Consider the following 24,268-nt stretch of genomic DNA (forward strand, 5'->3'; position numbering starts at 1 on the left):
CATTAATTAATTTATTAAAAATTTAACAATTAATTAGTCGTGTGCTAATAAATTGCTATGTGTTGCATGCGTGGAGATGAGTTCCCAGCTACTTCCTCCGTTTCATATTATAAGACTTTCTAGCATTGCACACATTTATATATATGTTAATGAATCTAGACATATATGTGTGCCTAGATTCATTAACATTTATATGAATGTGGACAATACTGAAAAGTCTTAAAACCTAAAACAGATGGAGTAATTATGAAGAATGCAGCCTAAACCATACCAAACAGGGAGACGCACGTGCATATACACCACTTCACATAGCCACACCCCCCGTCCTAAAAAATAATAATTCTGAGAGTGAATTTGGATATCAGATGTCCAATTCATCTGTAGAATTTGGTTTTCCAGAACGGTACACTATAATTGTACTTGCACATGTGTTTTGATCCTCAGATCTTAACTTCGGGTGGTATGGCAGTTTTCGTCAAATTTTAACTAACTTTGATTAAAATTTGGCCAAATTTATCGTTTGATTTTGAATTCTAAAAACCATTTGAAATTATCACACGGAATATTTTTTTACTATATATTAAAATCTCGCGGTTTCGATCAGTTTTCGTCGAAAACGTTAACCTTATATAGCTGAACCATTTTTTGTTAGCGGAAGAATTACAGTTTGGCAAATGCTAATCACTGACGTGATTTTATTTTTTTCCCGCGGAAACAGTATATAAACTAGTACCAAAACTCGATCAATGTTATTTTGTTTTACGCCGGGCAAGAGAATGTTTTCTTGTGCCTAAGCTTCCAAGAATCATGGTAAATCTCGGAGATGATGATCTCCTCGTACTCCATCCGTTCCATGAAAAACCGTAGCGAATGTGATACATTCTAATACTATAAATCTCAATATATATATATATATTTATTTATTTATAATAATAAAATATGTCACATCCGATCTTATATTCACTTGGGAGTTGGAGTACTGGAACAAAAGGCCAGCAAACGTCCACATCCAAGCTCAATTATTCGATCCACGGATCATGGGTGGGCGAATCACCAGCGTTGAAAATCATGTCAAGGCCGAGACAATCAAACGACCGGCAATCATTACGGGAGGAAGAAATCAAGAAATGAAGAGATGACAGGCAGGCGGAGTATAGGCAAAAATGCCAATGATGCAGGCGATAATCGCAGACAGACGACAGTCACCGCCGTTGATTGGGACGAGCTAGAAGGTGGCACGGTGACAGCGGCGAGAGCAAGCACGGCACGTAGCATGTCCGACGAGTGATGATGATGAGTACTACTCCAGTCTGATGAAACTCTGATGGGATGGCTGCTTCCCTGTGCGAGCAGTGGTAGATTCCGATCGGTTGCCCATTTTATTTATTAAAAAACAAAAATTAATTTATAAGTAAAACTTTTATAGATTTATTCGAAAGCCATCATTAACAAAAAAAATTATGTTAAAAGCATCTCAAAATTAACTTCAAAATCAAGTTCAAAAATTTAAATTTTGGCTTATTCAAATTAACTTCAAAATTAAATTCAAAAATTTAAATTTTGGATTATTTTTTTGGCTGTTTAGGCCAAACAATGGGGCATGTAGTAGCTGGCTGACAGATGCCTCTTGTCTAGATCTTGTTCGCCGCCGGTGTCCGGTCAAGCCCTCTCGCCGCGGCCGCTGCCTTGCCGACGCCGTGGACGAGTTCTCGTGGCCGCCGGCGTGATGCGCCGGTGTTTCTGTCGCATCGCCTTGTCAGTCAGGCGATCGAGCGGTGCGCCTGGGCCTGGGCCATGTCATGTGGTGCGCGCACAGCGGGCCGGCCGAATCAACCGGTCCGTTTCCACTGGGCCGCGTGGCGCTGGCACCGTGTGACGGCCGCGTGGGTGGGGAGTCAACTTGATGTCAGATTAGGTCCTAATTTTGATTTTTTTTTTTAATTTTTTTTTTTGCTTGTTTCACTATGTAAGCTGTAAGGCGAACTGTTTTTATTTTCATAAAATTATGGATTAAAAATTACATCGGATATTCATGTCAAAAGACGTTAGTATTGGCAACACGAACCTCATCAAAATTATGAGAATCAAGATCAGCAGTGTAGTTTTCAAAAATAAATAAAAAGAAGATCAGCAGTGTCACCGTCGTCATGGTGACCGTCTCAGTACTAACGTTAAGATTTTGACTCTTACAGTAATAGTATTGAGATTAAAAAAAATAATGTTGTTAAAAAAACAGATACGTGTAAACCATTGAGATGGAGATAAGAACACAAGAGGAAAATCACGCGTAAATTAGAATGGCAGGAATCGATTTTCCAAGTGACAAAAACGGAAAAAAAAAAGTAAGGTGCTGACAGCCTGGAAAGGAGTAAAGCATCATCAACTGTTGATTAATGTGGTTATAAAGCATTAATTAACTACCAAAAAGAGCAAGAAAAATAGTGAGCTATATAAAAAATACTATAAACTTAAATGGAGGAATATGTAACAGAAAATAAAGGGGTGGCTCTTATGCAAGAGATAGCTTAATATGTACTCCAAGACAAATACATTAAATATATAAGTAAAATAAAGAGAGAATAGGAGAAAAATTAAAACCAACTTTATAACTAATCCATTATATATATTAGCGGTAAGATGAGCTAATAATCCCACCATCCAAAGTCTAAGTCGTATTACGTTTTGCACCGAGACCAAGGATCCCCTCCTATGCATATAACCATCGTTGCATCTGAAAGTCTCAATAGTATTCACTTCGTACTAAAATAAACTAACTTTATAATGTCTAAATTCGTTGTTACACTATAGTATGAGATTATTTTATTTCGGAACGGATGAAGTGATCCCTAGTGAGTACTCCCTCCGTTTCAGAATGTAAGACCCTATTTAGATGAGATTAAAACTTTTAAGTCCCTATCACATTGGATGTTTGGACACTGATTATAAATATTAAATATAGATTATTAATAAAACCCATCCATAATCTTGGACTAATTCGCGAGACGAATCTATTGAGCCTAATTAATCCATGACTAGCCTATGTGATGCTACAGTAAACATTCTCTAATTATGGATTAATTAGGCTTAAAAAATTTGTCTTGCAAATTAGCTTTCATTTATGTAATTAGTTTTGTAAGTAGTCTATATTTAATACTCTAAATTAGTATATAAATACAGAGAGTTAAGTCCCTGTATCCAAACACCACCTAAGTCATTCTAGCATTTACCACATGTTAATGAAATTAGACATATATATATATATATATATATATATATATATATATATATATATATATATATATATATATATATATATATATATATATATATATATATATATATTCATTAACATCAATATGAATACGAAAAATGTTAGAATAACTCATTAACATCAATATGAATATAAAAATGCTAGAATAACTTTTATATTGTGATACACTGTGAAACGGAGGAAGTACTGTTAAACTTGCTCTTGCATTGCGCAAAAACAACGAGGCCCCCCTAATTTTGGGCGTCCTGGCATCTTCCGCCGCTACGTCCGTCCTCGTGCCAGCTCGCGCGGCGGAAGCTGGGAAACCGAACGGAACCACCAGTCCGCGCCAAACCGCGTCGCGCCCCTCCCACCCCACGCGCGCGCCGGAAACAACGCCCCAACTACGGCCCCATGTCGCCCTCCCCTCCCACCACCCGCCCGCTTATTTACCCGCGTCGCCACCACCACCACCACCACCACCACTCGCAGCCGTTTCCACTTCACCATTCACCAACGCAAACGCAAACGCAACGCAGCGGCGGTAGACGAAGCAGCAGCAGGTAGCGGTTCTTGGTCGGTTCGCCATGGCAGCGGCGGCGGCGGCGAGGTACGACGTGGAGAAGGGAGGGAGGAAGAGGGAGGGGGAGGAGGAGAGGTGCGGTTCGCCGGCGGCGGTGGCGCAGTACCCGCAGCGGGAGGGGGAGAGGGAGTGGGTGCCGTGGCTCGTCCCGGCCATCCTCGTCGCCGACGTCGTCGTCTTCGCCGTCGCCATGTACGTCAACAACTGCCCCTCCCACGCCTCTCGCGGCGGCGCGTGCGTCGCCGGATTCCTCCGCCGCTTCTCCTTCCAGCCTCTCTCCGAGAACCCGCTCCTCGGCCCCTCCTCCGCCACGTAAGTGCTTTATTCCTTCTTCTCGGAGACTTGGGATGTTGTTCGTGATGAAATATGGGGATGGTTCTTGAATCAGTAGAGCGTTTTCTTGTGCGCAGATTGCAGAAGATGGGAGCACTGGTATGGGACAAGGTTGTTCATGAGCATCAGGGATGGAGGCTAGTGACCTGCATCTGGCTGCACGCCGGTGTTGTTCATCTGCTTGCCAACATGCTAAGCCTCGTGCTCATCGGACTCAGGCTCGAGCAGCAGTTTGGATACAGTAAGCACAGCTTTCTTTGAGTACAAAATTACTCTCCAAAATTCACTGACACGATTAGTGGAGTACTGTATCTGAATCTGAATTGACACTTACGTTTTTTTGCAGTGAGAATTGGCATCATCTACCTTGTTTCTGGCATTGGAGGCAGCGTTCTTTCATCGCTGTTCATCAGAAACAGCATCTCCGTCGGTGCTTCTGGCGCTCTCTTTGGTCTTCTTGGAGCCATGCTGTCGGAGCTTTTCACCAACTGGACCATATACACGAACAAGGTGACATTTTCGCGCACATTTTCTGCACCAGAGAAGAAAACATGCATCCTCACATTAGTCATATTTCAATCTGTTCATGCTGCTACATCCATTCGACTGGTAGCTCAATCTCATATGTATCGAAATTGCAATGCAGGCTGCAGCTCTAGTGACGCTCTTGATCGTCATCGCGATCAACCTCGCCATCGGCATCCTCCCTCACGTCGACAACTTCGCCCACATCGGAGGGTTCTTGACTGGGTTCCTCCTCGGATTCATCTTCCTGATGCGCCCACACTACGGATGGATGCAGCGATATGTCCTGCCTTCCTCTGTCAAGTACACCTCCAAGAAGTACCTGGCTTATCAATGGATCTTGCTGGCCGTGGCCTCGGTCCTAGCTGTCATCGGGTAAGCAATTTATTAAGCATTACGTCTTCACAAAGCAAAACCTTTTTTGTTTGTTATGATCTTCCACTGATTATGCCGTACAAAATGGAGCCCAATACGGCAATACCAATCACCATCATCCTGCTTGTAACTGAAGCAGTTAAACTCAATTGCAAATTGCAAGAATCGAGACTGTTTTTTTATTATAACATTGGATCATGTAGATTTCAATGTGTTTGGTATCTAATTTAGTCAGGTGGGCGGGCAGCAGAGCCGTTGGTGTTGCCTCCTGCCTGTCCCATGTTCAGAGATTCATGTGAAATCCATAGAGCATTTCAATGCAGCACTAGATAATCATTTTCCCCATGCCATTGCCGGCCTTTTGTTTCAAGGAGTAACATGCTCAATCCAGCCTAACATGCAACCTGCTACTCTTGCCGGCCTTTTGTTTCAAGGAGTATATAATACTGGCTATAGCATTTGTGTCAGTATGGTTGGTTTGATTCAATTTTTCAAGTTTGAACTGACGATTGTGCTGCTGACCTGTGCAGATTCGCCGTTGGGCTGTCGATGCTCTTCAGAGGGGTGAATGCTAATGAACGCTGCCATTGGTGCCACTACCTGAGCTGCATTCCTACCTCGAGATGGACCTGCGGGAACTGAAGATTTAGTAGAAACGCAACAAACTGAAGACATTAAGGAGATTTATTGCAAGTGTTTGATGCACAGACATACAACTTTACTGTATATAACTTATACAGACATACCCTCCCAGGGGTTTAGTCAGTTCACTTGATTGATTCATTCTGTTCGTTTGTCTGAATTATTTGGAATAGAAACATCTTCTCCTTGCTCGCGTAGGAGTGATTAGCGATCTTGAGATTCGATGCATGCAGAACCGAGTTGCCGTTACCGTTCTGGCATAGCCAAGTGTGGGTTGCGGACAGAATGGCAGTCTCGTGTAGATTTTACGCCGTGTTTAGTTCCAATTTTTTTCTTCAAACTTCCAACCTTTTCATTACATAAAAACTTTCTTACATACACAAACTTTTAATTTTTCGGTCACATTGTTCCAATTTCAACCAAACTTTTAATTTTTGTGTGAACTAAACACAGCCTAAAGTATAAATTGGTTTGAATGGAATGCAAGCTGTCCAAAAATAATTATGCCATTAGACCAGCAATGCTTTACACCGTAGTGTTGCATGCTTTAGATGCCTAAAAAGCCTGTGACAACACAATCCAGCCACATCATCAATAAAACATATAAGCTCTATGGAGTTGCATCACTATGATTTCATCATGTTCAAATGAATGGAATTGATTTCCTGACCTATAAAACAAAGCACCTCAAAAGCGTATCTACGGTAACATTAGTGCCTGGCAAATCTTCTCATCCTCCATTGTACTACTTCCCTTCGGCTGCACCATGTGCGAGCAGGTTCGCCCTCAGAAGGATGGACTTCACACCTCTCTCAAACTCACTGAAAGTTTGCAGGACACGCTGGAAAGTTTCATTTCTTTCGTCAGCACGGATTGCGTACAGAATCATTACAAACACGTTTGCGAGCAAGTCCTTTGAATAATATCGCAGGGGACTATCTATACATTTGTCGACAAATTTTTCCCCAAAAATTTGACAGATGTAATTATAGTACAATCGTAGTGTAATTACACTGTAACTTATATGTAATTACACTGTAACTTGCATGTAACTACAGTGTAACTTATATGTAAGTTTCGTTAGATCTATTACACGATTTGTTTTGGTGAGGAAGAAAACAAATCATAGCACACATATGTGAAAGAATTTGTTCCCACGACCTTCATTTTACCGAAATAACATGTTACGGAGAGATTTTTGAAAGTTACATACAAGTTACACTATAGTTACAGTGTAATTACATATAAGTTACAGTGTAATTACACTACGATTGTACTGTAATTACATTTGTCAAATTTTTGGAGAAAAATTTGTCCACAAATATATAGCAAAATCGATATCACGGGCATCAAGCACCGTAAGAGCACGCACAAATCCAAACTCACCGATTAGTATAGTAGGCCAAATGGGCCACCTGGCCCAGCACGGCCCAGGCCCGGACATGCCTGGGCCGAGGTTAGTCGGGCCGTGCCGTGCTTGGACCGGGCCGCGGGCCATATGGCCATCTATATCGATTAGGCAACTCCTTGAATGAATCCCACTTGTTTAAGGACGCATATGTCAGTAACTCCTACTGCATGGCAGTTGAATCCTCAACTTTCATATTGGACCCAATTCCATTGCGAATGTGGTATGTATGAACGGTCATGCTCCAAAAGAAAAAAAAAGGCGCATCCTGACATTATGTGCTTTACAAATCACAAATCAGTCATACAGCGTACACAGTGTATCAGTGTATGAATGTGATCATCAATCATCTGTCTGTATTTGGTCATCCTAGATGATCATGCTCATTGCTCCTGATCTCGATCCTCATCGTTACAGCACGTCTTCGCTGCAAACAGGATCTTCTCACGATCGTCCGAGCCATCCTCGCCGTCGAAAATCTGGCAATCCCACCTCATCCGATCAGTGAAGAAGTTCTTGATCCTTGCAAAAATGGCGATGTCGTCGCGGATGATCACGGCGCGCCCGGGCCGCAGGATCCTGTCCATCTCCAGCAGGATATCCTCCATGTCGCACCTGAATCATCACAATTGAAAAAAAACGAGATTAATTAGAACAAAAATTTTCAAATTGTACAAGAATTGCCTCGATTTTGATGGAGTGATGTGGCATGAGCTAGGAAGCACCTGTCTCTGTACATGGTGAAGAGGGAGTCGGCGTGTAGGAGGTCGTAGCTCAAGGCGGGAGTCGGCAATGGCTCACACCTGCAATGTCAGATGCCAATGCAGTTCATCTCGGCGACACAGAAAAAATTAAAAATGCAAATTCGATGTGATTTTGAAATGTTTTGAGGTGTTTCGTGCTGACCAGTCATGGTAGGCGCCGATGAGGCCGCGGTCGTAGATCGCCGGGAGCGTGTCCGTGTCCGTGTCGCCGCCGCCGGTCGCCGGGACGACGCTCATGACCCAGACGGGGTCGTCGGCCAGCGCCGCGGCGAACCCGCCGCGGCGGGCGTTCATGTCGAGCAGGTTGCGGAGCCTGCCCTTCTGCCCCAGCTGGGTGGCCACCGCCTTGTACCGCGCCACCCTCCGCGTCCACGTCTCGCTGTCGCGACGGAGCGCCTCCGCCGCCGAGGCTTCCCGTGGCGGCGCCGCGCCTTCTTGGATCGGCGTGATGCACGGCTCGACGTCGCTGTCCCTGAAATCGCACAGCGTTTGTCATGGCGAAGAAGAAGCGTTTGAGCAGTGCCTTCCCGGCGACGGCGACACGCACCATTTGAACTTCTTGTTTTGGCCGGCGCAGAACCGGGGAGAGTTTTCGCCGGCGTCGCAGCCGACGTGGCCCACCGGCTTCTGCCACACGGTGACGCCGTTCTGGTCCGCGACGCTCCTCCAGCACATGCTCGCCGCGGCGGCCTCGATGGCGGCGCGCTCATGCGTGCCGTTCGCCGGCGCGCCGGAGTGGACCCAGTAGCCGCCTGGCCGGAGCACGCGGTCGATCTCCATCAAGAACCGCCCGCCTGAGCCCACAAACCACCGCGCTGCCATTAGCGACCGATCGCCAACAACGACGATGCAGAATTACCGTGTGCGCGAGGATGGAAAATGTTTACCATGGAGATGCCACGGCACGAGGCAGCGACCGCAGTGCGCCATGTCGAACGCGCCGGCCGGGAACGGGAGCCGGCGGCTGGGCGCGCCCCCCGCGGCGGCGAGCACGGCCGGGACGCCTCTCTCCAGCGCGAGCTCGACGAGCGCCGCGCCATCGGACGCGCCCCATGGCGCCGCCACGGACACGGTGACCACGCCGCGGGACATCAGCTCCGCCGCCCAGCTCCCTCCATGCTGGTGCAAGTTTCGCCATTGACAGAAGTGTCAGATTTTAGTGACAAAGTCAAACATAGACGACGGCAAGTGACAACGAGGGTTTTCAATAACCTTCGGTAACTGGGCTCACTGACATGGACGGAAATATTTCAACCAAGTTCAAAAAAGAAAAAAAACAGACAGAATATATATTGAAAACTCTGTTGACAAACAAACCACACGTATATGCTCTTATCTTTTTGCTTGTATTTATACTGATCAGCTAAAATTTAAATTTTTAATTTTAAATTGAAAACTGATTTTGAGATTATTTTTTCATCGAAGTTTATTTTTCAACATTTGTTTTAGATCTCAAAGAACATATATATATATATATATATATATATAAAGCTTTATTTATAAATTACTTTTTTTTATAAATATGCTTATGAATAAGCCAAATGATGAGGTTGATATTCACATTTCTGTACAAATTAGAAAATGACATGTTTGCTGGCATGCTGAATTGCTGATGCAAATTAATAAACCAACCTACTCATCTGTTTTTTAGCATACCTACTCAACTGTTTTTATTTCACCGAAAAATATCTAAGTCAACGGTTTTGATTGACCACATCACTCTATGGTGCACATTGGTTTGTCCTTGCCAGCGACCATTTCTTGATTAGGCCGCCCACTAAAGCATAAGCTGATGTCAGAAATCCGAATATACGCATCAGGCCAAAGATAATATCCAAATCACTCCTCTTTTAGATCACCTAAATTCCAACGAGTCCTTTTCGGTATTAAGATCTTTTTGTGCAAAACCCCCTAAAGTTTTTCGTAATCCGAAACGACCATGCGTTGACAACGTCGAGGGCGAGGGCGCGGGCGAGGCGGCACTCACCATGGCCCCGACGTCGACGGCGGCGCGCACGGGCGCGGCGACTAGCCGGAGCACGACGTAGGCGTACGCGCGGACGGCGGCGGCGTCGGTGAACCGGAGCATGTCGCCGTCGACGCGCGCCCACTTGTTGGCGGCGGCGGCGGCGTCGGCGGTGGCCTTGGCGCCGCGGGCCGAGTTCCCCGCCCAAACCACGCCGCGGCTCGCCGGCCACGGGAACGGGGCGCGGTACCGGCTCACCGTCGTCCCCGCCGCGGCGGGCGCTGGCCCCGACGAGCTCAACGCCCGCCGCACTCTCGAGTTCGCCGGGCCCGAGGACACGGACAGGCCGGCGTCGTCGGCGGCGTGGCGCGCCTCGAAGTCGAGCTCCTCGTCGGCGTCGCCGCAGACCGTGGCGCCGACGACGAGGCCGAGCACGCTGCTGTCCGCGGCGCCGCGGCTGTTGTGCCAGATCGACAGGGTGTAGGACGCCCAGCAGAGCATCGCGGCGAGGACGACGGTGAGCAGGTCGACGTGCGTGGCCCTGCCGCACCTCCTGGCGGCGCCGGCGTTCGGCATCGCCGCCGGCGACGGCGAGAGGCGGAGCGAACGGAAGAGGCCTCGATCCCTCGATCTCTACGTGTGTGTACCTGGTCAGCCTGGACTTTGGAGAGAGATACTATGTTCGAAAGAAACAAAGGACACAAGATAAAATTATATATGGTTCTAGATATACCATAATTGATTAATCAATTGTGTTAGCATATGGAGTACTAGTATAGTACTCAGTACATAGATGGATCGTTCCATTTACAATTTAGAATTCGAAGCAATCAAGCCGTCCATTTGGATATGAATCGTATTTTAGGAAATCGAAACACAATTTTGTTTAAGTTTTGATTCGTGTTTGATTGCCAAGATGAACCAGGCAGTGATCGGAGTTGGAAGTTGGAACTGGTCAATTCTGACGTGCTCTTATCCCGTACGGTCACGTTGCTATCGGAGCCGGAACGTGATCTGATTCTGCTCGACCGAGACCAATTTGTGGGCCTTGGGAGGTCGTACATTAAATTCGAAAATAGTCCAAATTTATGTCCCTTGTCTTTTCAGATTAATGCTACAATAAACCTTTTTGTCAAGTTAGCAATATTGCCAAATTTTAATAAGATAGTCTAAATATGTTGTTACCAAAATTCTTAAGGCATTACCACAATAAACTAAATGAACGTGTTTGAAAATGGTATTGTTCAAAATGGCACCAATCTAAATAGGCTTTTAATCTAGTTTAAATCGCATCCCTAAACCATAATACGAGAAATCTTATTCCCCAACTTACAAAACCAGGTTAAATTAGGTCCTCCAACAGTACAAAACACTGGTTTTGTTGATGTGGCAAGTTCACTATAGTTAACTCGACCAAATAAATGTGGGTCCACATGTAAGTCACACGAAAAATATAAAACAAAGAACATGTGGAGATGGGGGAGAAAAGGTTTTTTCTTTTATAGTTTTCGTGAGATCTACATGTGGGGCCCACACTCACTTAGCCATATTGACCTAGTCAAATTGCCATTTCAGTGAAACCAGTCATCTATATATTTGGAGGACCTAATTTAATCTGATTTTGAAAGTTAGGGGTTGAGATTTCTGGTATGAGCGGTACAGAGATACAATTGAAACTCGATGGAAAGATAAAGGATGTAAGCTGTACTTACTGCAAATAGGAATGCTCTGTTTGGTAGAGCTCTCTAAACGCTGGTTATGGAGTGGAATTGTGTAAACCCAGCTCTACCTCTATTGTTCATTTTGTGGGAGCACTCTAAACTGTTTGACTGGGCTCTAGCTCCAGGAGAGGTAGAGCTGAAGCTGTGCCAAATAATCTCTCTATTAGTGTGACGTGACTACGTGAGATTTGGCTGACATGGCTGGGGAAGTGGAGAGGCAGCAAAATGTCTTGTATACAGCACCAGCGCATTATTTATCGCGCTAGCTTATAAGAACTTGTGTTGTCGATACATTTTCCATAGAACTGGATAATGGATTTGGTCACACGTCAGCAATTACATTGGCAGGTCGTTATTATGATTATGCACACAATCGCGCGGGAAATAGATTGGTTCATTTAATTGCAAAGCCGTTGTAGTACTATAGTCGTGACCTAATTAAAATTAGTAAGCATAAGGACTCCTCCTAATTACGCGGGAAATAATTGTCCGATGCTATGGTCTTTGATTACAATCGTTCTTATGGTTGAACATAATGGTTGATCCAGGCCAACGGAACCTAAGGTACAAAAGAAAAAAAAAAAGCTATGTATACGCGGACTACGATCCGGCCCGTGACACACCACGGCGTGGGCCTGTTTGTGCACAGGGCTAGAACTAGGAAAAAGTACACCAAAGGTCCCTCAACTTGTCATCGAGTTACAAAATTGTCCCCTAACCGCAAAACCAGATATCCGACGTCTCTTAACTTACAAAACCGTTTACTTTAGGTCCCTCGGCGGTTTTTACCCCGGTTTTATCCCATGTGGCAGCTGAGTCAGCGTGGGGCCCACATGGGCCCCACATATCAGGATGCCACGTCATCTCTCTCCCTTCCTCCTCCCTCTCCCTCTCTCACTTCTCTCCTCTACGAGCCAACCTTTCTCTCCCGCGCGCCGGTCACTTCTTAGAAGATTGTTCAACGAGACGGTCAGTTCAGTTTTGAGATATCAACTACACAATCCATTTAGGTGGACGACACTGAAGTCAGGGCCTTTTGTAAATCCGACGAGTGTTGGCTATTTTTTTTAAGGACAACAGTTCAATTGTTCCTAGTCAGGCGAAAGTAAGACTACTTACATAAGACTACTCACTGTAAGGGGGTAGGTCTCAGAGATGAGTTTGGCTCACCTCATTGCTGTTTCAGTTAAAGGTTCAACCCAGTGCAACAATCCGGGTAGTACTTGAAGAAGTCAGTTGCAAGGTGTCAGCAGAGTTACACCGATCTCAAGTTATCTGATTGAATTCTGAGGTACACCGGTGACACCAGGTCAATAGCTCAGCTTTGAGAAGCAGCATCAGGAACAGTGCAGTGTGCAGATAAGTCAGATCAGTCAGACCGCCCGCCAGCACCAGCTTTCTTTCTAGCCATCCCAGAATCTCGTGACGAGATTCCTGTAAGGGGGGTAGATTTGTAACATCCCGATTTTCGTTCGGGATTAAAAATCATTTAATAATGCATTTTCTTGAAATTAAATAAAAGTTAAGCAAATTAATCAAGTGAAATAATTGGAGAATTAAAAATTTTCCCTTAAAATCATGGCCAAGAATATTTTGTAATATTCTTTGTGCCCTAAAATATTCTCCGGATTTTTCCGTGAATTTTCGGAGCTCAAGAAATAATTTAAATAACACAAATTTCATTTAACAAATTAAATAAAAAGAGAAAACAAATAAATTCCCTCTTCCTCCTTTCGGGCTCGGCCCAGATCCCCCTCCCTCTTCCCGGCCAGGCTGCCCTCCTCCCTCCTTCAGGTCGGCCCAGCCCGTTTCCCCTCCCCCTCCAAGTTCTTTTTCTCTCCCCCAACCGTCTCCTCTCTCCCTCGCCGACAGGTGGGCCCGACGACTTCTCCAGAGCCGAAGTCGCCATGCCGACCGTTGCCGCCCACGTCCCACCGAATCCGGCGCTCTCCCGCCCGCGCCCTCGCGCCCAAACCACATGAAATCGGTTCCCCTCCACCTCCTCCCCCTCTTCCCCCACTTTTCCCCAATTTTCACGTCGATTCGAGCTTCACCTCGCCCACGTCGCCGGCGCCCCTTCCCACTTCAAATTCGCCATGCTCGGCCACGATCTCCACCACCCGAGCCTATCAAAAGCCTCCCCGTGCTCTCATATTCCGTTTCCCCTTCCTCCCCGAGCTCCTCGCGCCCTCTCCTGTGCTCCCCACGCGAGCCCAAGCGCCGCCGCTCGCCGGCGACCCTCCAGCCGGCCGTTGCCGCCGCTGCCGCCGTCCCCGCGTCGCGCTGTTTGCGCCAACGGCCTCGTCGCGCGTTGCCGCACCCCGTCCACCGCTCCGCTTCCGCAATAAACCACCCGGGCACCGGTTTCACCGTGCACCCGAGCCACAGCCGCCTCTCATCGCCTCCAGCCGCGCGCCACCGCTGCTCCCGTCGCTGTCGCGCTGCGCCGCCACCGCCGAAAGCTTCACCGTGCCTTGCCGCACGCCGGCCTCTGATCCATTTCCCCAAATCGCCACCGCAGCCGCCCCTCCACCTTCGACCCGAGCCACCACCACCATTGGCCGACTCCAGCCACGTCGCCCCGCTGCTCCGGTCGTCACCGACCCACGCCGTCGCCTCCCTCGGCTCCGCAAGGACAAGGAGAACCTCAGCCATCTCTTCCCATCACCGGAAATTCACTGGACGTCCGTTTTCCCGTGCGTCGATGAGCCCTTCCTCCCTTCTTTTCCTCTCCAGCCGGCCATGTCACCGCCCCGTCCTCTCTAACACCTCTCCTCCCATCCCATTGTGCAGTCGCTGCTCGTCCACTCCTTCCTGAGCGCCAACCGTCGCTGGAGTGCCGCCGTCTCCCTCCACCCCGAGCTTCACCGGCCGCCTCCCTCCATTGCCGTACCCCATGGTGAGCACTCCCCCTCCCTTTTCCTCTTTCTCCCCTTCGTCGGCCATCTCCCATGCTCGCCGCCGCGCCACGTCGCCGGCGGCCGTCCGGCCATCCTCCGCCACTGCCTTGCCAGGCTCCTCCCTTGCCGATTTGGGGTGCCGCGCGTGGACCGCCCGTGGTTCTGGCCCACGGCGCACCCGAGGACGCGGTGGACGCGGTCCACCGTGTGCCTGCCCCTTGACCCGATGACATGTGGGGGCCGCCTGTCTGTCAGCGTCGGCCCTTTTTTGATGACGTCAGCAGCAACCATTCCCTTTGAGAAAATAATTGATAATTGCGCAATAAATCGGTAATATATATATAAATTCATTTAAATGGCTCAAAAATTTTAAAATTCATCTCTAATTCATTCGAACTCCAAATTGGGCCATTCAACTTGAAAAATTCATCTAAAATTGAGATCTACATGTTTGTTTACTTTTTATGTACTGTTTCCTTGGTTTTTATTAGAGTTTTTTCTCGTTTTGCGTGCCAGCGAGTAGATTCCGTCGTTTCGAAAGTTCGCGGTAGCGAGGATCAGAGTTCAGAAGATCCAAATGAAGAAGCAAGGCAAGTCACATATTCCCATTGAGCATATTGAGCCTATTTTATAAATGTTTTACCGTTTGCAAATAAGCATGCATTGTTTTGCTAATTACATGGGATCAGGGTTTACCTATCTGCTCGCTTGTGTCATGTTTACTTGATATCTGTCCTTTGTCAACCTTGGGTAATAAATCGACTAGCTTGTGTTACTTATGTGACCTAGCTAGAACTATATGCTTAGCCATGCTTAATTACCACTAGCGCAGTTGATGGGATAGTTGCAGTATTAGACCTTTTTAGTATCAGAACGAGCTGCATGCTCGAGACACCCGACCATGTTGCATTGGTCGTAATTATCCAACTAAAATGCGACTGAATGGTAGGCTGTGGGTGCATGGTTTTGCGAGTCGCACCCATGGCAATTAAGGACCGGTTCACGGGAAACCCTGGAAGACTTACAGTGCTTACCACAAGCGGGAGTGGGTAACTGCTTGATCTGAAGTATAGCTCGACTCTTTCCTAGGCACCGGTGGCGAGGGTGGGCGTGATGGAGTTGGGTCAGCCGGGGTGTCCGATTGTCCAGCTGCCGGATTCACCGCGGCGCACGAGGGGACTGTCCGCTGCCTTGCGAGGAGTGGGGGTGAAACCTTAGCGTGGTGTGGATGGTTAGAAGAGAGTTATATGAAGGGTCTTGTCACAATCACTCGATGTGGTGACGTGTTTATCATGGGCACATGATGACACGGTGACATGCCGGTGGATTGTGTCTTGTAGGTACAGTTGTACACCTCTGGCCAGAGTAAAACTATTCGAATAGCCGTGCCCGCGGTTATGGGCGATCGACCAGATTCACCGTGATTAGTCCCACACTTAATAAATCGACCCAATGCACTGTAGTTTAGGTGGGTTGGTTGGGCCTGTTCAACGTGGTGTAGCGTTGATCAGTGGAGATTTAATATTAACTTAGTTACTCAACCGTTTTACTGTTTTGCTCAATAAAATGTTTTACAACTGCCTTTATGCAAATAGCCACAAGCCATTCTTGAATCCCCTTGCAACGTTTGCATCATTGGTGTGGCTTGCTGAGTACGGTGGTTGTACTCAGTCTTGCTATTATTCCCCCTTTTCAGAAGTGTAGTGCTTCTGAGCTGAAGACGGAGTTAGAGGACCAAGGCTCAGACCCCAGCTGAGTTTTGCTTGTGGAGTGGAGCTGAAGCCCCGCTAGGATCGCCTTTTTCCGCTGCTGCTGCTTTCGCTTCAGTGTGAGGACTAAGTGCCTCTTATGTAAGTATTTTACGCTTTATTTACGTTTGGAACTACTGTTTATTACTTGTCTTTTTGTGTACCCTGGCTGGTCCTGGACAGGGATTTAATACACAAAATAGTCTGGAAATTTGGGCTAAATTTCTGGGTGTGACATACACCTTCCTCCTCCCCTCCGCCTCGCCGCCGCCCGAAATGGCGTCGGCTGGGGCACCTAACGCCCATGGTGGAGGCGGCTGGATCCGGCGAGGGTGCACCGGCGGGCGAACGGTGGGCAATGTCAAGCAGGCCGCAGGCGACGGTGGCCGGCGACAGCATGAACGACGACGGGCCTTCGGCGGCGGCGGTGGAGGACACGGATCTGTTCACCGGATGGCAGGGAGGCAGCTGGTGGATCCGTCCTGTGGTCGGATCCAAAGCTCCTGCGTTGAATCTTGCCGATGGCGGTGCGACAACAATGGCATTGGTAGCTGGACGGCGGGGAGGCAGCTGGCGGCGGGGCTGAGTGGTGGTGGTGGCGTCTGGTGGTGGTGGTGGCAGCTGTCGCCGACCTCGCCGATGGCGGGGCGGCTACAGCGAATCCGAGGCGGTGGCGCCGTGCTCACGCTCGTTCTCCTCCTCGTCCTCCTCGTCGTCGTGGCGCCGCGCGGCGCGGCGCGGGCGAGGACCATCGGCCGTCGCCTCGGGCACAGCAAGAATATGACGTCACCTCCGCCGCCGCCGCGGGGCCCTGCGACGCCTACCTCGTGTTCCGCTCCTCCCCACCGCTCAACGCCTCCGTCGTCTCCATCTCCAACCTCCTCAACGTCACCACCACCATCGTCACCGAATCTAACGCCGTCGACCCGGTCGTCCCTATTGCCGTGGACCCTCTCGTCTTCGCGCCTTTTGTCGGCGACCTCATCCCCACCTGCCGGCTAGCCTAGCCGAGAGGAGAGAAGTGAGAGAGGGAGAGAGAGAGGAGGAAGGGAGAGGAGGGGAAAGAGATAAAGGGTGATGACGTGGTATCCTGACATGTGCGGTCCACGTGGGTCGAACGCTGACTTAGCCGCCACATAGGATAAAACCGGGGTCAAAACCACCGAGGGACCTAAAGTAAACGATTTTGTACGTTAAGGGACGCCGGATATCTGGTTTTGCGATTATGGGACGATTTTGTAACTCGATGACGAGTTGAGGGACCTTCGGTGTACTTTTTCCCTAGAACTATAGCATGTGGGTGAGGACAGATAAGGCCTAGGCCCATCGACAATGATATGAGCCCAATTCTCACCCTCTCAACTTTTTAGACGAAAACTTGAAGCCCGGCAATCGTCAAGCTTTCTGTTCAAGAGAGGCACTTGCAATTTTTGAGTTGAGTTGGATATGCATACACCTTCATTCCATGATGCAAGCCGAAATCTGCCACGCACACAAGATTTTCTTGTTCTTCAGAGATGGGATTGGTATTGTCCTCCTGGTGGCCTTTACGTAAAAAAAAAATCATACTCCCTCCATCTCATTTCATTTTATAAGTCATTTATACTATTTCTACGGTTAGTTTTTTTTAGAAATTTAACCACATTTATTTAGAGATATAGCAAAATTTTAACATAAAACAAATATATTATCAAATATATTTAATAAAACTTATTTAATATAATAGAGTTAATTTTACTTTGGGTCACATTTTATTACCGATGTTTCGCTTTGGACCACCTTAGGACCAATATTTTCACTTTGGACCGGGTATTTTTACCTTTATTTCACATTGGACCACCCTCACTTTTTTATCCATCTACATCCAACTTGTAATATGTCGAAGAAATAATCTTACATATAGCTGTGACAGTTCATTGACGAGTAGGAGACGGCGTAATCGAGATCGTTCATATGCTTGAGAAGAGAGTTGGGTGGTCCAAAGTGAAACAAAGGCAAGTTTACCTAGTCCAAAATGAAAATATTGCTTAAAGGGTGGTCCAAAGTAAAACATCGGTAACAAAAGGTGGCCCGAAGTGAAATTTACTCTTAATATTATGGATGTTGCAAAACTTTTTTTATAAAATTAGTTAAACCTAAACAAATTTGACAATAAGAAAAATTAAAAATAACTTATAAAATAAAACGGAGGAGGATTACAAATAATGCGGTGGTGGTGCGTGCGAGCAGGTGACCATCTGGACGTCAGGTCCTTTGCTCGCAGCTTAGCTTGCCGCCCGGAAACCTTATCACGAAGAATCGTACGTACGTACGTACGTACATGCCCCCAGCCTACCTAGCCGTGCCGAGCCAAACCAAACCGATCGATCGCTGGTCCCGTCCAAAACCCACACACCGCACAGCACAGAACAGCACAGCGGCGCCCACCGAAAGCGAATCGTCCCAACCGCGACGCGAGGCCTTGGTGTGTGTGGCTCACCGGAACACAAGGGCACAGGAGACGACGAGGACAATTGTACTACTAGTAGCAGGCTAGTATAGCTAGCTGGTGCCCCACGCATCCGCACGGAACGCGTCGGCGCACATGTGAGCGAGCCGAGCGACGGATCGTGAGACGAGGGCGCGGTGATCAGATGAGATCAGATCTGGAGCACTAGGAGGAGTACTGCTCCTGAGATGAGTCGTACGCCTCCTTATCACGGGCCTCCTCCCTTGAAATTCCCGGCCATTATCATTCATGCTTCGACCAGCGGTTGGCGGCTCGTGCTTATCGTCTCGTCTCCCGTCCTCTTCCTCGCAAACAGCGGCTCTCAATCATCCGTAGCTGGATGGATTGATTCGGATTCCCCGTTGGCGCCACCATGGGCTTCTTTGCCAATGCTACAGTGTACTTCTAGGCTACACTTGCATAGTGGCAATGGATTGCGAGCACAGTAGCAGTACACCCGAACTCGCTGGATATTGATATTTTCCATCCATCGGAGTACGATGCGACGAGGACGTATGATGGGGTGATGGTCTGATGGATGGATGGATGGATCGGACGGGTCATCGGTATCCTGGGTGAGTGGAAGCCGCAACATGAGATGGCTACCTCTCGATCGGTACGTGCACGGTGCACCTGCTCAGCCAGCACGACGATTGGGAGGGCCACTTGCCTTGTGGATTCCCTCTAATCGTCGTGCATTCGTGCGTCCTCCCTCCGTCCTTAAAAAAAAAAAAGACGAACACTGGTTTCCGTGTCAACCGGCCGTCTTATTTAAAAAAATTATAAAAAATTAAAAAGATAAGTCACGCGTAAAGTATTAATCGTGTTTTATCATCTAACAACAATGAAAATACTAATTATAAAAAAAGTTTCATATAAGACGGACAGTCAAACGTTGATGCGGAAACCTATGGTTTGCCTATTTTTGGGATGGAGGGAGTACGTACGTGCACGCTGTGGTTGCTGCCGATAGAGAGAGATCGACGCTACCTGCGCAGGTGAAATCATGAAAGATCTCGATCGTCTTGTCGCCAAAGTGTAACTCACGTAATAGGTCAAATATATATTTTGTAAACCGTGTCAATGTCCAAAACGTCAATTAAAATGAAATTGGAGGGAGTACGGATTATCGGAGTCAATTTGTTGTTCCCAGTAGGCCGAACTGTAATTTTCGAAGTCTTGCTACTACGGAGTATGACGCTAGATTTGCTTATGTACATGGTGTTGTCATTACAAGGACACTAGTAGAAGATTGCAACAGCTGCAAATGTATCTGGAATTTTATGTTTCTATCGAAATTTGGGCGGGATGCGTACCATATTTCGAATCCTAATTAAGCTAGCTTGTTAATTTGTATTTCCTGATTTGAGAGATTCCTGAGTTGATTGGTGATAAACCAGTACTCCGATTGTGGCGTTTAGCATATCTCGTGGTAGAAATAGGCAAGCGAGCAGCTGTCTTGCAAGGATCGATAGAGGTAATAGGATTATTGCGCCAACCAAACCTTTTTGTGAAGATTTGAATTAGTGCATGCAGCCAACTTGTACCATGTAATTGTATATTGTCTAACGCACGTATCGATGACGTGCATCCTGTTTTAAAACAGCAAGTCGCCTGATCAACATGTAATTAACCTAATCACAAGCTCTATGCATTTGGCTAGTACGACTGGCACTAAATTTCTCCGTCCCACTCGAACAGGCGACTTACGAATAAGAAAATCACAGGCAACAAAGATAAAACAGTTGATGACAACACCTGTGACTGGCCGAAACAGAGCTCCTGCCTCCAACAAACTTTATACTCGTTTTCTTCTTAAACACTTGTCCTTATTAGATATTATCAATAAATAAACTTTTACCACTCGTTTTTCTCTAAAAGATATAATACTCTTGAAGAAAAATGTACTATCAAAGAGTGTTGTACCCTAAACATAAGCATTAAGTTCTTGCTCTTCGTAATTTAACCATATAATTTATTATTTAATTATTAAAGTTGTAATAGGATTGGTCAAACGGTGACTAGCAAATAGTAACCCACAGTAAGCGAGGAAATATACAATACAAACCCTATATATTGGAAAACATAAAAGTTACTGTTGAATGGAAAATAAACACCTAAATTTTGACCATATCATAAATAGAGAAAAATTATTCCCAGCAAAATTTTTACTTAGGTTGAATATGAAAGTAAAACTTACTATTGGTGGCGTGGCTAATCTGATACGTCTATTTTTCAATAAAATGATTGCATTACATATTTACCCGATAAACGACCGCACTAAACGTTTCCATTCCACCATGTACGAGTCACATGTCGCAGGTGATGACACAATAGAACCAATGAAATCAATACTAGCATATACTCCAGTGACATGACACTACTGGATTTTAGGATTTGTTATGACCCACATAGAACCGGGCATGTCCCCCTGCCCTGGTCAAGTTAAGACCCCTGAAAGTCTGAAACAGAGGCACACGCCCACCGGAAAACTGGAACGGAGAGAGACGACCAGCCCCATCGTTTGGCCTAAACAGCCAAAGAATAAGCCAAAATTTGAATTTTTGAACTTGATTTTGAAGTTGATTTTGGAATGCTTTTAACGTAATTTTTGTTAATGTTGGCTTTTAAGTCGCTATGAACAAATCTACAAAAGTTTTACTTATAAATTAATTTTAATTTTCTAATAAGCCAAATAAGCCATTTTGGGTAAAATGGCAACCGATGGGAGCCGACAGCTCAACCGGCTGCTCCGTGCTCGGCGGTGAGTTGCGACCTGCCCCTGCGTGCGTCGGAGCTGACTCACCACCTGATAACGCGATCATCTCACGGTCGGACAGCCTAGCGATCTCGAATCCAGTTCGTCTCGGATTGTGGCCGCCGCCGGCTGCGATTCCCGCGGGGGGGGGGGGGGGGGGGGGGGGGGGGGGGGGGGGGGGGGGCGGTGGGGCGGGGTCAAGCACCGGCGATTCCTCCGGTCAATTCCCATCAACTCGACCGCACGCACAAAGACCACCTGTTTTGAGGCTGCGTTCTTTCCAACTATTGCAACTTACTCCCTCCGTTTCACAATATAAATTATTATACTATTTTCCACATTCATATTGATGTCAATAAATATAGACCTACACAATATAAATTATTATAACATTTTCCACATTCATATTGATGTCAATGAATCTACATATATATATGTCTAAGATTCATTAACATCAATATAAATGTGAAAAATGCTACAATAACTTATATTGTGAAACGGAGGAAGTAAGGCTTAATCGGTTCATCTTTGCTGCGGCTGTGCTACATCTATGGTATGCAGTAACATCCTGATTGGAGCTGTTACAATTGAAAATCCACGTCCTCACATTAAAATATAGCGCGTAATTAATTACATGTTAGCTTAAAAAATGGAAAATGAATTAATATAATTCTTAAAAAACTTTTCTATATAAAACTTAAAAAATGGTATAATTGGAAAACGTACACGCGAAAAAATGGAAGGCCGTGTTTAGATCCAAAGTTTTTCTTCAAACTTTCAACTTTTCCATCACATCAAAACTTTTCTACATACACAAACTTCCAACTTTTCCATCACATCGTTCCAATTTCAACCAAACTTCCAATTTTGACGTGAACTAAACACAACCGAAGATGAGTTGAGAACATAGACTAAAGAACACATATTATGAAGATGAGCTGTAGGCTTCATCGGTTGGCCTAATAAGCCAAAGCAAATATCATAATTTAAATTTCAAACTTAAATTTTAAGTTAATTTTAAAATTGTCGACAGGTGGTACCCGTAGACCGGATATAGAGGGTATTGGGGTACGTTGGTATAAGGATCTACGTAATACGACATCAAACAAACAAAAGACGAGGATTATACCGGTTCAGGCCCCTTGATAGGTAATAGCCCTAATCCAGTTGATATGGGATTATATGGTGGAAAACACAGGTTACAAAGGGAACGATGGAACTTGATGGATCCGACGAGATCGTGGTCGAGTTTCTTCGACTAGATCCCGGTGAGTTGGCTCCTTGTAGGCTCCGACTTCGTAGGCTGTGAGGGTTGTGTTGGCTCTGAGATTCGATGCCCCAAGTCCTCCCCGGGGGGGTCCCTTTTATATCGCAGGTCAGGCAGTTTCCAAGTAGAACTCGGAGATATCAGACCCTATACGACACATTGACAACCCAATCTTGTCCGAGTAGGATTCTTCTCATCCGTAGACTCCGTGAGGGATTTTCTTAGTGTACACAGGAAGTATCCGTATGCGCGTAGGTATACTATACCGATATGTGACGGATATCAAAAGGTAAAGGGTATGCCTAACCCGTAACCCTGAAAAAAATATTTTAAACTTATTTTTTATATTGGCTTTTTAGTCGCTAATAATATATATACAAAAGTTTCACCTACGAGCTAATTTTTATTTTCTAATAAACCGTTTTGATTAATTGAGAAATGCGGGCAACTGATGAGGCTCAACCTAAAAAGTTACTGGAGGCCTCAGTTACACCAGTTACGGGGAAAAAAACTAGTCCAAAACATGACATATTCACATGGATCACAACGAAGAAAAATTAACCAAAAGCTTACAGTAATCCGATAATCTCCCTCCAAAAACAGTAGCTCTGCTCGCCTAATCGTTTTTCCAGCGTGAGGCAGCCGCCACGCGACGTCCCGGCGATTCCGCAGGCCGTCGCGTTGCTGACTCGGAATGGGGATATTTTTTTAGCACCGCGGCTCTATCTCTCTACGCGCGGGAGGGGTGGGCCCCACCTGCGAGTGAGACACCAAGGCGTGGGCCCCACGGTGACGTGGACGCTGCCTTGCAGGCAGGAGAGGAGGCTAGCTGGTGATCGTGATGCATATACTCCGTACATATCTCCGTGATCTTTTTTTTACAGCTTTCCTGCCTTGTGGGGTCACTCGAGTGTTTTGGAATTTAATATTTGGGGGTTTGTGAAGGTGACATGAGTTTGACAAGTCACCTAGTGTCATGGTAATACTCGAATAATGCTGTGGTAATACTCCGGTGTAATTTGATTAGTTAATTCTTGGGACATTTATAAATTTGCCACCTTTTTTTCAATTTTACAAGTATGCTACTTGAATGACAGTTTTAATGGCATTTTGCAAATTTTTTAGTGGAAGTTTTACAATAACGATTCAAAGCTGTAGTAAATTTACAATTACCCATTAATTTCTTTTTTTTAGCCTCTGTGTATAGGCGCACAGACAGTCACTTATGCGTACCACATATCCTATGACTATATTCGAGTTTCATAAAGATATCATATAGGAGTACATTTCACTATTACTGAGTACGTTGTTTACAAAAATAAAATTAATCCAGTATAAAAACTTGAATACGGATGAGTAGTGTAATTTTTTTTCTAGCCAGATAAACTATACTTCATTTTTAGTTTGTCTAGTTAATCGGTACTTTAGAGCTGTAATAATACTTCCTCCATCTCTTTTTATATAACGGCAATATAAAAGAAAAACAGAGGGAATATGTTGATCTGTGGATGCATCGAGAAAAGGCTGTCGGATAAAATTT

The 24,268-nt window shown here is 46.1% G+C and overlaps 2 protein-coding genes across 2 annotated transcripts; one reads left to right on the forward strand and one right to left on the reverse strand.

Annotated features, from left to right (window-relative positions):
- The first annotated feature begins 3,727 nt into the window (after window positions 1–3,727).
- LOC127785675 (RHOMBOID-like protein 2) lies at window positions 3,728–5,852 on the forward strand. The gene is made up of 5 exons (XM_052313069.1): window positions 3,728–4,145; window positions 4,244–4,407; window positions 4,513–4,676; window positions 4,813–5,066; window positions 5,597–5,852. The coding sequence occupies exons 1-5, from the start codon at window positions 3,838–3,840 to the stop codon at window positions 5,706–5,708; spliced, it is 1,002 nt and encodes a 333-aa protein (XP_052169029.1). The 5' UTR covers window positions 3,728–3,837; the 3' UTR covers window positions 5,709–5,852.
- Window positions 5,853–7,306: 1,454 nt separating this feature from the next.
- On the reverse strand, window positions 7,307–10,527 carry LOC127786124 (probable methyltransferase PMT15). The gene is made up of 6 exons (XM_052313449.1): window positions 9,868–10,527; window positions 8,768–8,999; window positions 8,428–8,674; window positions 8,023–8,352; window positions 7,842–7,919; window positions 7,307–7,731 (listed from the first exon to the last, which is right to left on the reverse strand). The coding sequence occupies exons 1-6, from the start codon at window positions 10,420–10,422 to the stop codon at window positions 7,500–7,502; spliced, it is 1,674 nt and encodes a 557-aa protein (XP_052169409.1). The 5' UTR covers window positions 10,423–10,527; the 3' UTR covers window positions 7,307–7,499.
- Window positions 10,528–24,268: the final 13,741 nt, after the last annotated feature.

Source organism: Oryza glaberrima, chromosome 10 (genome assembly GCF_000147395.1).
Source record: "Oryza glaberrima chromosome 10, OglaRS2, whole genome shotgun sequence".
Classification (NCBI taxonomy): Eukaryota; Viridiplantae; Streptophyta; class Magnoliopsida; order Poales; family Poaceae; genus Oryza; species Oryza glaberrima.